Source organism: Lonchura striata, chromosome 1A (genome assembly GCF_050655825.1).
Source record: "Lonchura striata isolate lonStrDom1 chromosome 1A, ASM5065582v1, whole genome shotgun sequence".
In the NCBI taxonomy this organism is placed as follows: domain Eukaryota; kingdom Metazoa; phylum Chordata; class Aves; order Passeriformes; family Estrildidae; genus Lonchura; species Lonchura striata.
Window position 1 is genome coordinate 42,927,505 of NC_140741.1, and position 15,760 is coordinate 42,943,264.

General features: G+C 37.3%; 1 protein-coding gene across 3 annotated transcripts in view; it reads right to left on the reverse strand.

Annotated features, from left to right (window-relative positions):
• Positions 1 to 15,760, reverse strand: part of NELL2 (neural EGFL like 2) — a 134,172-nt gene that overhangs the window by 36,905 nt on the left and 81,507 nt on the right. For all 3 annotated transcript variants that reach the window (XM_085570257.1, XM_021545322.4, XM_021545323.4), the window contains 2 exons: positions 3,315 to 3,437; positions 800 to 895 (listed from right to left, as the gene is read on the reverse strand). In XM_085570257.1, the coding sequence (XP_085426383.1) occupies positions 800 to 895; positions 3,315 to 3,437 (219 nt within the window). The remainder of the gene's footprint in view (positions 1 to 799; positions 896 to 3,314; positions 3,438 to 15,760) is intronic.

Below are 15,760 nucleotides of genomic sequence, written 5' to 3' on the forward strand. Positions count from 1 at the left end.
ACAGCAACAATAGTCAATCACAGGTGGCAGACTGCCCTTTTATTGGGCATACTGAAGCAAATTAATCTAAGAAAGCTTTCTCCCTTTACCTCCTGGAGGCAAGTATGCTTAGAATGCATTTTAAAATTCTGCAGCAATAAAGGTGCTGAAGCTATTAATTTGAACTTTGAAAAATTATTTACAGGCACTTGAAATGCTAAGAATTAACATTCTACATACTCTGCTGGGCAATATAATTTGATTAGATCCAAGACTTAAAGTTCTAAAACAAAGCCTTGTGGTACTGCCATCCTCAAGGGTAGCAGGGGAAGATAAAGGAATGCTTGTGAAAGGAGATAAAAGCAGTAGAAACACTGAAACTTGCTTTAACACTGAGTAAAGTGGGTTAATAACAAGTCTTCAAATAATGTCGCAAATGAAGGTGGATTACTGAACCAGGAACACATATACAGCACAAAAGTAATCAGTTACTCAAATTTATTTCCAGATGTCAGATTATCTGTTATTTATATGACACACCAAAGGCCATTTGAGGTGAAAAGCAAGTCCATAATAATCTTATTAATTATGAAACATCAAAACCCAAGATGTCTTAATTCATGTTCTAATTTTTGCAGTCCATGTGCTTCTAATTAGAATTGCTGTAATATATTCTCCTGGGAAGCATATAAGAAAAGTGAATAACGTTTTAGTGACAGCTTCCTCTTTTAGGGCATAACCTTAAATTCTCCTTTATTCTTGGATTACTTCAAATATCCTCCTTGGATTATCTTCATTGTAAATTAAATTATAATCTTACCAGTTTCACAGCTAGGCCCAGTGAAGCCTTGTGGACAGGCACACACATTGGAAGCAATACAGGCTCCTCCGTTCCTACACCCGTCTTTGCAAAATGCTGCAAAATGCAAAATACAATGTATGGGTAAGAGAATCACACTCAGCAATCCTGCAGGTGGACACAGTCTGCCAGCAGGCTGGCACAGAACGCCGCCTGTGTGGCACGGAGTGCGGAGACTGCCTTCTCCAAAGGATAGAGGTCACAAAGAGATGGTTTATGGCCCCCCTGCCTCACTGGCCAGATGGGCTGACAAGCTACAGAAGGAGATTAGAGTAAATCATCTGAAGACAACAGCTCCCATATGTGCTCCTTTGCATGCACTGGGAAGCAATGAAAGACAACATCTTCCCTTGGAACAGACCCTTCCTAGGGCAGTGCTGGTCTGTTCTGCCACCCAAATAAAGGCCTGAACATAATAGGCACAACTGAATATTAAACTGTCTGGTTACCTCAGTCCTTTATTAAGCAATTTAAGAGAAACAATAAAAATACTAATTTTGTCTCAAGGAATTCTGAAGAACTTTGAAACTTTTAGCATTTACAGCTTAAAGTCAATCCTTGGGTTTGTTCTTTGGCATGCTGCGCTTACATATTTTGATGTAGTGCTCTCCAGGAGTGCATGCCACTTCTTTGGACCCAGAAATGCAACAAGTTCTGCTTGAAAACATAGTAGCTGTTGTTCTGATTGTACCTGCAATATGGAATTGGAAATGCTCTGGCCAGAAGAAACTGTAGGTAAGACTAGGCATCTGGAACTTATAACCAACATAAAGAGTTGCTTCAGGGCACTGGTCTAGCCCTGCACTTGTAACCAGCCAGAGGTGCCAGGCTTTGCTTTGCAGCTGCTCTGTGTAACAGCACCATTGATGAAGTCTTCTCGCTCACCTGAGAGAAAACTGTTACAGATTTGAGCTATCCAGCTCTCAGTTTTGAGACACCAGCTTTGTGGTGCGAGACCATTGTCACAGAGACACCTAAGCTTCCCGATCCAGGACTGCATGGTGCACAGGACTGCAGCTGGCAGCACAGTGCATGAAAAGCTGCCAAAGACATGGGGGCAAGAGGAGTATCCAGGTCTCTTTGAAGGACACTGGTATGCAAGACAGGGCTGCAGAGAAGTGCATGTCTCACATTTCAATACACACTTTTAGAGCCTTCTCCTGCATACTGCCTTCCCAATATTGAGGAGGGATGGCAGGGATATACTTTTCTTTCACAGTGGGGCCAGGTGCATTCTGAACTGTCAGATCTGCAGTCAGAGCTCTTACTCAGAAGAGCTGAACACAGTGCTACAGGATTATGCACCTTCTCTTTGACCCAAAGAATCTTTTAGTAGCTGGCTCACCTCCAGCAGAAGAATTTAGGACTACTACCAAGCACAGCACAGGAGTGAGCTGTGTTCTTCTTAAAGAAGATGTTTTGGGTTTAAACCTCATCAGAATAAGACTTTCTTCTTATTCCCAAGGGAGCCCAGCACAAAAGGACATATTTGCTGACACACCTCCCTCTACTCATGTGTTTGACTGGAAGTGAACCAGGATGCCATGTTTTACTAAGAGCTTATCTTTAGTATATATAGAAAAATTGTACTGTTAATTAGGTGATTGAATAGCTAAGACCTTAATCAGACATATCAATTAAAGGAATTATTTGGCAATAGAGCAGCAGAAGGTATCTATGTGACATTACCAATGTTAACTCTGGACTCCTAGATTCTGACATCTAAAAGATCAAGAGCACTGAGGCCCAACCTCAAGGAACACTGGCTATGATAGTGCTGCATTTGTCCCACTTCCCACATCTGAGCTCATTCCCCTACAGCTACAATACTTTTATTTTCAAGCATTCTCTATATCCTGTAGTCAGAGCTTGAGAGATTCCAAGGATCTAGGCCCAGCTACCAAGTATAATTTCTTCTGATGTGAAATGCAATAGGAATAAAAGCAGCATTGTACCTCTGGGAAAGCATCTTTTTAACACTAGAAATTTTAGTTCTAATATTTAGCAGTGAACCGGAATGTTAGAAAACATGACACTGCCTCACTTGTAGTGAAAGTTTTGTATGCCCGTGTCTACTGCTTTTCTCACTTACGATATCAAAACATACCAAACAATTTTTAGCTCACCCAAATAAAATAGCAATCACTGACCATGGACAATGTAAATCTGACAATGTTTTCATAGATGTAAGTTTCTTGGTAACTTTGGGCTTCCTTGAATGGTATACCATATATAGAAACTGCTGACACAAAAAATGAAACATAACTACTTCAAATTTTAGAGCCTACTATCTATGCATCATCTTCAAATTACTGCAAAGTGCCAAATGCATAGTCAGTGTATATATGCCTGTGAAGATCATATAAGTGAAGGACCCAAGTGCCTAGCCTGGCATTTTGTCTGTCTTGTTCAAGGCAAATGACCAGCACTGCATCACCAATGACAGAGCATTTCATTCAGGTTTCCAGCAGCTTACCTTTGCAGATGGTACCATTTCCTGTGTAACCTGGCTTGCAGACGCAGTTGTGCCCGCCCACGGTGTTGAAACAGAGTGCATTTTCATCACAGTTGTGCTGGTTCGTTACACATTCGTCATGCTCTGAAAAGGGAAGCAAGAACGGGATGGTCCTGAATTTTTAAAACCACAACAAAATAGGAGCTTTGCATAGGTTTCCAGATTAAAAAGAGAGAAACACAGTAGTATTTACTGGCAATAGGGCTAGCTATGTGAACATGTAACCATAGGATAGCCAGGGTATCTATTTTTATCCCATACTAGTATGTGATAACAGCACTGCAGCATAATTCCACTTCCATTAACAGGGAGCCACCATCATTACACTTTCTATGTGGGCTACAGTATTCTCATAAACATTTACCGAAGAGCTGGCTAGCATACTGAAAAACCATATGCTACTTCTACTGTATAATTTATTCATGCAGGTTGATCTTATGTGGGATTCTACGGGTTTCCTTCAGAAAGCTGACTAATGGTGCGAGACGCACGCTCCCAACTGCAAACGCCATGGTTAGCAGAAGGCAGGTCTTCCAAGTGCAGCCCATTTTCCCTCCCCTCAGCCCATACAAAGCACTTTATTTAGATGAAAGAAACAACCTGGAATCAGAGGTCTGCCTGCTTTTCAAGGGGCTTCTAGCACAGCATGTCCTAACACTGGAGTGTGATGGATGAGACTCCTCAGTCTGGTGACTAGGACATATTAGGAAATATCCCTTTTGGGAATAAATTAACAGTCTGGAGAATGTGATTTTGTATTGGCTTGCAGTGCACTACTTAATCTGAAGAAAAAAGCATTGCTTAAGTATTTAGGTTACAGAACATCTTAATGTTTTAGTTTGTGGTTTTAAAGTAATGGTAAATGGAATTTTAAAATAAGATGCCTTAAAGTGTCATTCCAAAATGATACATGAAAAGCTCTATTATTTTCAAAATGAAGCATCTTAGTCTGTAGGAGTCAAAATAAAATGCTTCCATCTTCTGAAAATACTCCTTGCATTTTTGTTAAATCAACAGTATTAATCTATCCACATATAATTTCAGAGCCTGAAATTTAAATTTCAGGAAAAACAGCTGTTTGGGGAACATAAAGATATCCAATTTTAATCAGCACACGTAGACTAACCTGCATGTGAAGTTTTCATAGCTATCATTCTGCCTAGGTTTTAGTGAATTTTGTTAGTGCAGCTTAGACCAGTTCTGGCTTCTTAACACAAGTCTTAAGTCTGGAATCAGATGCTCTTTCTTCGCCCACTTTGATGGGGAATGCTGCTCTGAATCTTCCTCTTTATAAATAATGGCTGCACATACCCCACTGAGTTGTCAGGAAAATTAATTTCTTAACATTTGCAAATCACTATGGAAATTTTCAACATGCTATTTCAATAGCGGCCATAACCTGTAGGAGTATAAAACTGGCAGAGTGGCACATATCCAATCCATCAGTAGAAGCAAATTTTCCTTTAGTAATGGCAAAGACCTGTTGTTTAAAAGGAGGAAACATTCACCTCAATATAACTAATAAATTTTAAATGCTGCACAAGTTTAGTTTTATTTTTGTGGGATTGCTGTTGTTGAGTATTTGTTTGGTTTTTAATAATATTAATCTAATATGCCTCTTCTAAACAAGGACTTGTGTCTCATGTATCACCAATCATGCTCTCTTCAACCCTCACTGGATGCTGCAGAGCACAGGCTGCAGGCCTCTGCCCTCCAGCATGAGATTTAATTATTTTGCTCTCAGCATGAATAACTAAAATTGTTATTGTTCACCAAATGATCCAGCCTGCCTAAAATCCACTTAACAATATTTGACTCTGACCTCCTAACATAGTGAAATCTCTTATGCTGGCTGAAACAGTATTTATGTGAAACCACTCCATAGTAGAGAAATAAAGTAATGGTCATGCAAATTAGGTTCAAAAGTATAATCTATTTTGTAACAGTAACCTGGCTTTCTTACTTTATATTAATATTATTATATTGTTTAAATATGTTTTTAATTTAAATATTAAGTATTAACTATTTCGTAATTTTAAATAACACACAAGAAGAAAATAACTATGGGAAAGTGTGAAACTTATTCAGCAGGCCAAAATACCCTGCAAATCCATTATCTTGGTATCGAAGGAGAAAGAATACATCACACTGGTAAATTCAGCTTAAATAATTACATTTGACAAATTAAGCATCATGCTCGAAGAGGAAGCATAGTCATCCATCTTATGCCTTAGGAATGCAGAAGCACCCCTGGCATGTACAGCAACCCTAAGGAGGGAAAAGAGTATATTAGAGGGTAGCAGGTGATTGCAGGCTGCCACAGCAGCAGGAAGGGCTCTATGTGTGTGTCTGGAGCAGCTTTGAAAGCCCACTAAGGTTTACAGGAGCAGAGCCTTGAAGAGCATTTGCACAGATGGATATCCTTCATATAAAGAGATGACTGCCACATTTGAGTGTGCCTTCCTAACACTTGCTTTTTTGGGGGTAAGAAAAACTACTGAGTCTTTGAAGATGGATTTTTTTTTTTTTCCTCAAAGCATACAGTACCAATAAAATTAACTTTCCATCACCTAAATAGCAGGACTTGGATGCAGAGACAATATGCCTGGTATCCAACTCTGCATAAGCTTTGGGGTTTCTTATCCTCTTGTAACAAAGTTCATGGAGTATGCTTCTGTACAAACTGTATTGAAACAGCCATCACTACTTCTTCTGTGGTTATCTGCTCAAACTTTAGCTCTATTTTTATTGAAATCACGTATTACTGACTCATGAAAAATTCATGGTCTGATAAATGATTCCTGAATTGAAGTTTACATGTCATTTTTAGGAGGAAAATGTTTCAGAGAAATGTTTAGGACAAAATCTGTCATTCAATTAAAGGAGATTTTTATATTATTGGAATACAAACAAATCAGAAAAAAAAAAAAAAGGATCAGTGGGTTTTGCAATCCATCTAAATTTGTTTCTCTGTATCATCTGATCTTAGCTTCAATAACACAATTAAAAACCATTTGAACACGGTGTTTCTTCATATTGCTTTCTCCAGTGACATCGAACAGAGCAGACAGCTTACACTGAATGGCTCTTTCATGGACTGCTTACATCTGAAAAAATCCTGTACATAAACCATGTCACTACATCTTTCAGTACTTGGCATGCTATCCACACAAATTTAAAGAGACCACCAGAAACAGGGCTTATCACTACTGATAACAAGACAGATTGTTCAACTTTATTAAAACAGAAATACTTATTAATAAAAAGGGTGGTGGTCTGTTCATAACTCATTCATTCATGCTTATCACTTTGGTTTATTTTTTTATTCAAACACTTGGAAAGCCACCTTAAAAGAAACAGGAGATAATTGCAGAACCTGAGTTGAGCAATCTTAAATACCAAATCAGAAACTGCAGAAGCAGACAGGACCACACGTTACAAAGACACAAAAAAACAATTTATTGAAGAATCATTAAAAGATAACCTGCAATATGGTTTTTAAGTTCAAAAACCAGTCTAGAAAAAATATTTGCCTAATTTAGACATGTTAAAATTTTATTTCTCAAGGCCATTTATTTCAAAAATGTTTAGAAATCATGTGACACATTTATTGAACATTCTATACTTATTTAACTGCACACTATAATGGAGATAGGAACAGGCTCAGGACAATAGTATTACAGAGTCAAAAAAATATTTTTTTTTTTTTTCAGAGAAATTTTTATCATTTCCCAACCTGAACTTGCATAAACATATTTAGACCAAATGCACTGGTGTAAGTGAATTCTAAAGCTTTATTATCTAATATTTCTGAAATCAGTTTTGCACTGTCCAGGACTCATGCTCAACAGTGCTAAAATTCATAATATCTCTGTTCTGTGAATCAAACAAAGTTTTAAATACTCTATTTATATTGACTAAACTACCTCTGGAATGAGATCTTTCTAAATAGAGACAAAATTTTAACTCCAAAATTTGCTACAGTAATTTGCTACAAACAACAGTAAGTGCATAAAAACATCTCATTAAATAGTTTTTATGACACAGACAACTTAAAAAGGTAAAAATTATGTGTTGATGCAATTGATTTACTTTTGCATATTTGTGTGTGCAAATACATTATATACACAAAAATATATATACATGCATACATATACATATATGTGCATATATAGACATGTATATATGTATATACAGACATATATATCTATGTATATATATATATATAGGCACATACAGTAAAGGTGAAGAATTTTATTTTATTTTATTCAGATTTATTTTGAAATACTATTTCAAAATACTCCATGTAGCTTGTTTGAGAAAAACTTTACTTCAGAAGGGTATCTAGGGTGAAGTATTGCACCCTACAGAGTGAGACTGGTGACATAAACTGATCTGGACCCACTAGATGCTGTGATGCATCTCAATGCAGTGACAGCTGGGGACCTGTCTTACCAAATTTGTTATCTGTGCAGAGATTCTTGCTGAACTTAGTAAAATTTAATATGCTGTCCACAATGTGTGGCACCTGCCTCCTCATTCACACTATGCAACATCAGCATCTATCCTTCCTGTATTTTATGATTAAAAATAAATGTCTATATAGAATTTCCTACATGCATACTGCATGTCTTCCCAATATTTGCCTTGAGTATCCATATTCTGCAAAGATATAAGAAAAAAAAATCATAATCCAATCCAATAGCAAATAGGAAAAAATACTGAGTTGCATCCCTGACTTAGGGATGAAAAGTATTATGCTGGAAGTTTTCCTGAACCATCCACTAACAATACTGGAAAAGAAGAGCTGAGACCATCTTTAAGGTGCAGAAAAAGTTCCCAAAACTATAAATAGAATACATCCCTGCAATTGTTATCTTGTAACATGATGCAACAGATATTCATTGCTGGGCAAAGAACTTGTGAACCCAGATTAAATTAAAACAATTTCAATAAAGATAATATATTAGGTATTTTTCCCTTTTGATGTCTCTGCATTCAAAAATTGAAATTACTTTGGCCTTCTGTCTCCTGCTCATTGATTTGGTATAGAACTACAGAACCATGGTGACCGGCTGGCCATCTGATGAGACAATGACAACAGATAAGATTTACTTGAATTATCAATAGCCAGCCCACTTAAAGTTTATCTTAATTACAAGGGTTTTTCCCCCCACCTACAGTTCATGTACAAGACAAAAATTAGTAGCAATTATATGTGTAATATGGAAGACTTATTCCATTAAGATCATTTGAGAAATGACAGATGGTTAATCTCTTTAAGACTTCATATTAACTCAATTAAAGTCTAATTGGCAGAGTTAATTTAAATCGCAGTATATGCACACTCTTTTAAAGAGTAAATGCCATGAATTTATTGAACTATTTGCTGGAAAGTGTCCAAAGAAGGGCATTGAAACTGGCAAAGGGACCAGAGAACAGGTCTTATGAGGAATGTCTCAGGGAACTGGGATTGTTTAGCCTAAAAAAAGGAGGCCCAGGAGGACCTTCTCCACAACCACCTGACAGGAGGTTGTACACATGTGAGGGCTCAGTCTCATCTCCAAAGCAGCAGGCAACAGGACAAGAGAAATTGGCCTCAAGTTGTGCTTGGAGGTTTACACTGGATACTAGAAAAATATTCTTCATTGTAAGGGCTGTCAAGCACTGGAACAGGCTGCCCTGTTAAGTGTTTGAGCAACCATCCCTGGAGGCATTTAAAAGATATGTATATGTGGCACTTAGGGACATAGTTCAGCGGTGGACTTGGCAGTGCTGGGTTGGACTTGATGACCTTAAAGGACTTTTCCAACCTAAAAGAGGTTATGATTTTATATTTTTCATATATTTCTGTCTAAAATTTTGATTTATATTCCCCAATTCATTTTTCTATAGATATTTCTTCATTTAAATGAAAAATAGAAGCTGTGTTTTAATTACTCATAGAGGTACCATCACACAGTTCGCCCTTAGTTAATGCTTGAGACATTAATAACTAATGACCACCAGCAGCTTCAGTTCAAACCTGGGGCCACCAAAAGTCAGGTCTACGAGAGTTTCCTCCCTCCTAATCCTGTTACTTGACTGATTTTTATCTTCATCTATTCCCATATATCCATGCTGTTCTTGGTCCTCATTTTCTACTTCTTTGTTCAGTGCAGTCATAAATGACAATTTCTGTAGAGCACCTGCTTGCTTCCTCCCACAGCAGGATCAGGGAGAGAATCAGAAAGGCAAAAGTCATAAAACTTATGGTTTGAGACAAAAAAGACAAGTTGATGGATGAAATACATATTTCATGGCCTACCCTTATTCCCTCCATCTTCCTCTGCAGCTTTTCATCAAATCACTTTGACTTTGTTAAACCTGCCTAAGATTCATCTTCCTTAAAATGTGTTTTGTAATTTACAATTTCATGGAATAATACATATTTTTACAAAATACACTCATCTCATGGAAGCTTCTATTGCAATATTAACCAGTGTTCCTCCATGTAACATCCTGTAATTTTTATACTTTTCAACCAGTTAGTCAGAGTAAATATGTTAAAAAATATTTTGCCTGACAGCTGAAGTTAAAAAAGCTTTAATTTATCTCCACTTTATTTCAATTCTGCCATTTTCTATATTCCCTCTTGAACAGAAAAGTTTAAGGCAGAATTTTCTAAAGTATTTAGCAGAGACTCAACTGTTTCCCCTAAAGGAACATCTGTAACTCCCACTGATTACAATGGCAGGATTGTAGCATAAATGCAAAATTATTTTGAAAATCCCACCCCTTAAGAGATTTCAGTCTAGACCTTGACACCCACTTCTTCTCTGGCTTAATTCAAACTGATCTCTTAGTATATTTTACCAGTGACATTTTAAAATGAGGTTTCTATCTTTTAAAAGGTATTTCATTGAGTATACTTTCTAGATTTCCTCCACAGATTAATCTCTTTTTTTTTTTTTTTTTTTTTTTTGTTAATCTAGCCAGATGCACTATTTATTCCTAGGTAAATCTTACTTAATTCCAACTTTCATTGTATACAAAACTTCCCAGACACGATAAACTGATTATTTCAAAGTCTTCTACTACGTCATCAAAAGTGATGATAGCAAATTCTGCATCTGTAGTGGTGCTCCCTACTTTACTGCTAGTAGAACAGTAGCCAGACTAGAGCTGCAGATACAATTTCCTCAGCCAACTGAAAAATATTTATTTTAATTCTTCCAATTCCAACCCTTTTATTTACTGCTTCCTTACTAAAAGGCTCCATGTTATTACAAGTCTGCCACTAGCAATAAATACCCATTGGATATTTGGCCTCCCTCCCATACATATTTCTGTTACACAAATAAAAGCTGTAAAGTAACCTGACTGCTGTTGAGGCTGGTAACTTGCTGCCTGTTTTCATGTTTCATTAGTAACAATTTAGAGATTACCCACACAACCAGAAGGCTCCATAAAAACACTTCTGAACACTTTCTCAGCACAAAGTTAACAGAAGGTGGATATGAACAAAGTGATAAAGAAAGATGTCTCAACAATCAAAACTGCCAGAGAACAGTAATGTTCTCAAAACTCTCTAGGAACAGCTGGTACTGCTTCTATTCTTTTTGAATAGCATTGTGGTCAGGTTTGTCAACACATTTCAGAGGCTACTGAAAAATCAGTTATAACATCACACCACCATTACCTAAGTCAGCACTTGTCTGGCAAAGAAATGAGAGGCACCACAGTGGTGGATGAAATGCTGCTGTTGCTTTGATCCTGTTCTTGTCTGTAGGAATCTGGAGCAACTCACCTAATCATAAATGTTGGGAAACAATGGGCTTTTTTTCTTTCTTCTCATGCAGCAGAGAGATTCTTAGCGCATGAAGTAGTTTCTCTCATCTCCCTGACAGTGCTCCGACTCAGACACTCGGATTACTCACTGTATATCAAGGACAGCACTATTTTTGATAAAACAAGATGCTTGAGCTCTCTAGGGAGAGGAGGCCTTCTTTAAGTGTTGCTCACCTGATTTTGAAGAGAGTTCTCTACTCATAAACGGGGATGAAGTTATACTTCAGTGATGTAAGGTAGAACAATATTGCTCCTTTTCACTTTGGTCATCCTTGATGCCATCTCCAGTGACACACCCAATTTTCCCTAGCATAATTCCCCCTGATAGTTTACAGAGGCACACCAAAACAGCACAGCAAACGTATCCTTCATGAACAGCGCATATCAGCTGCCTTCCCTGGACACAAAAGCAACTGGGGAGAATGGTACAGCCAGTCCTCACCACTGTGCAACATCAGGGAGGAGCTAACACACACACCCGACCTTGAAAGCCATGAAGTGCTCCTGGCTGCTGCAGTTCAAATAGAGCTCTTGATGCCAGAAGATAACCTGCACTGAGCTGCCTGAACTGATTCTAACAAAAAGCTGCACAGCACAGTAAAGGAGATGCAATGAAATGTGCTCAATGTTCCTTCCCCCACGGCTGTATGAAACTTGACACTGGCTAACTTGTTCCAATGGGTAGATTTTCCAGACCACACATGCTTTTGTTGCCACAGTTCAATTTCTAGTGTCTATCAAGCTTACAAATAATTACTTCTGTACTTACATCATAAAATCATTAAGGCTGGAACACCTATAAGATACTTATGTGTATTTTATATTGATAAATAAGTATATGCATAAGCACATCTTAGCAAATGGCACATATCTGAAAAATTCTGCCATCAAATTTGCTGCCTTGTTTAAGGACACCATCAATTGTTCCAACATGCAAAACCACAGATATGAAGTCTACAGTATTGTTCACATCTCAAAAAGTCAAAATATAAATTTAGAATCAATCAAGTTAATAAGTAAACTTTGAGCAGATATTCCATTTTGCTGCTATTACTATAATCCCAGAATGACTTCACTTCTGTAACCCTACTTCCTTCACAAGTCTGTTCCTTGGAAAAGTTAGGATTTAAGCAGAGATGTTGTGAACAACTCTGGAGTACTTAAATCTAAGATGAAGCCCATCCTATGGAAGGTGTATTAAGGTAAACCCAAGGTATTCAAAGCAGACTGTAATATCTGTTCAGACTACCAACAAAAACTTTATTTACTTCTCAAGCATTAAAATGATGCAGACAGAATTTAAGTTCGCCCAATTTCACCTTCTGAAGGGTTAGGAACAAGATAAACTTTTCTTTCCAAATATTTGTACACTCCAAAATTTTAAAAACATTTGAACAAATTAGAATAGATACTCTTGATGAATGCTCACCTTTCTAGAAATCAGTCTTATCTTGAGTCACACTGGCCATTTATCCCTGCTTTAAGCAGCATGAAACTTTTAGTTTTGTTTCTTTAAATGCACTGTCATTTAAAGACTCTACTAAAGGTTTCCAAATCCTAAGCATCAAAGTTAACACTGTGTGACAGCTGGTGTGTTCCGAACTCATCACATTTACTCGTCTGTAACAGGGCAAATGACACAATTACCTGCTGTAATTACTCTTGCTGACAATATATTTTTCCTGGTGATTGGTCTGTGTGACTCAGAGCTGCTTATCTTTGTCAGTCCAGTCCAAATCTCCATTTCCATGTGATTTGGACATTAACTTACAAACTATTTACAAATTAGTTCAAATATCTGCCAAGACAGATATTTGGGATAGTATAAATTCATCTTTTATTGCATGATTAAGCAATCTACCACGCTAATATTATTTTGCATTAAAAAATAACTATGCATGAGTAAATTCTGTGCCCCATTCAAAGTAAATTGGAAAGGGGAATACAATGAAGGAATAAAATTTAAATAAATAAGGACATTGATATTTTTTGAAAATGCTCATTTCTAAAGCAAAACATGAATTGAAAAAAAAAAAGGATAAAAAATTTATATCCTTAATTCTAATTGCTTATCGTGACAATTTTAAAGAGCAGCTACAGAAGACAACAATGACTTTTGATTTTGAGTAGTGGGATTTACAGGCTAATCAAGCTAGCTCAATGCATGTGTTTTCTCTGGAATACCTTTTACTTTAAAAATATGAAATACATAAAATTCCTTGCACCATTTCTCCAAAGAATATATTTTAGAGGATGTGCAAAGACTGCAGCATATAACAACAGAAAGAAGCAGATACTGTCTTTTTGAGATGATTTGGAAGCTTTTCAGAATGAAAAGATATTCCCATAAAAACTCCTGTGAATAATTTATTGAAGCAGCTTCCTATTTTATTGCTAAGCTTGTTGACAGAGCTCTTAGTCCTTGATAGAAACATTGATATATTTAAAGGTTTTTTTGTTATCTGATGAGATAGGGGGGTATGTCAATTTTTGCACAACTGTTTACATGAACAGTAAAGGGCATGGTTTCAAGAAGGCAAATTGATTACTGTTCCTGAAATAATTCTGATTTTCAGCTTTCTAGTTCAGTCTTGAAGATGCCACAAACCCACTAGTGTTTTCTTAAAAAAAAAAAAATAAAACCAAGACAGAACAGTTCTGTGAGTCTTGTGTATTGATAATGTCCTCAGGAAAAAATATAAAGTATCTTTTATAGACACAGTACTTTGAGAAACACTACCTCACAAATTCAACTTCACTAACAGAAGTGATATTTCACCCCAACCCCTTAGGATTATATTGTACAGCAGCACAACACAGATAGCAATACTTCCCTTTTTATCGATGTGATTTTTGTCAAGTTACTGATGATGATTTCACCTGTCTTAGGAGCATTAGAAGATCATAACCCTAGGGATGGCCAACATATTATCTCAGTAGGTAGTATTTGCTCCTTCTTTTTGAGATAGGCTTTTTGAGTGCTGTACAGAGGTCTTGCCAAACATGCTGTTGCCGTTATTCATTCACATGAGCTGGCAAACACTGACAGAGCAAATACAGGAACTGAAACTAGTTTTAGACAAAATTAGAAGGACAGTGGAAGTGGGAGTTTGACTTGCACACTATGCATTCATACATGACCAACCACAGCCTGGCTGCAGAATCACCAGCACATTTTAGTGTGAACCAGGAATTACATGCAAAACCAAAAATATAAGCCACTCTTTGGGACTACACATAGGAAAACAGACATTGGGCGAGTCAGTGAAGTGGATAAATCCAATATGTTTACTTTTTGCATTTCAAGGTAGACTTCAGCATAATTCTGTGTGCAAAGAAGGACTAGGAAGGATGCAACTCCTGCTGTGATCAAGGAGTCTCTACTACAAGAATGCAGTTTGGTATGGTGAAGTCTAAGGTTTTGTAAGTCAATAATCAGTCCAAAAAACTGAAAAAGGGTAGCAATATTGATAGAGAACTATTGCAGAGACAAACTGTCAAAGAAGATGACATACTAAATTGCAGTGACTGACAGTATAAAACAGGAGATAAGGAAATAGTCCTCCATTATCATAAAGCAGATTAATCTCTCATAAAAATTTCACTAAAAACAAAGGACACTTCTAAGTTGTTTCAGGAGTCAGTGATTATAAGATATGCCATGTGGCATGCAGTAGGAATCAAACTGTAAAGAATTAAAGGTTTCCATACCCACAGATTGTCTGAACTGAAATAATTCAGATATTCCTATCTATCAAAACAGGAATCTTCTATATTCATTCAAAGAAAAAGCTTGCAACTATAATATTAAAAGAAAAAGCTTCTGAAGCCCTGGACAATATTAAAAAGTATTATGTCTCCCTTTACCAGTGTTGGAAGTTAGCTTTCTTACCCTTTGTCTTTTCTAAAAACTGTGTTGTCTTAGATTAGAAATGTTTTTTTGACACTAGAATTCCAAAAGACAGACATGATATCCATATACTGCCAGCAGTATCCACTACCCTTAAACCCCAGCTAAATGGTATAATGGCTATAGACAACTTATTTTGCTGTGAATGTGTAGAAAACCACTGACTTCAATACAGCATGATCACATAACCTTAAATAACTCCACTGTTCCTTTTTTAAAAACTGTCTTGCTTCATGCAGTAGTTCCAGTCTCTCTCTGACCTTGGCTGGAGTCCCTCTGAGAACAGGCAACACTCTCCCGGCATGAGGCCATCACCAGCTGGCTCAGACATGATAGATGTGAGCCATCCAACTTCCCTCACTTCTGGCTTGCTCAGTGAGACAGGAGCAGATTCCCATCTCCTGAGCCAGAAAGATCCTTATGACTTCAAACAAACTGTCCTCAAGGCTGCCTACTGCGTTTCCTGATCTTTGCAGTCTGTCACAGCCTGTGATCATCCACAGGAGGACAGGCCAGGGGAGGTCCAGCTGTGAAGGGATGTCACACTGCAATGAACCAAGGTCTTGGGCGGGATCTGCTAATCCTATCGTGATGATTGCCTCGAACCTGGAAATAGACAACTGAGCTGGGTCCACTGAATTCTTGACCTCTGTTGATCAGAATGTGA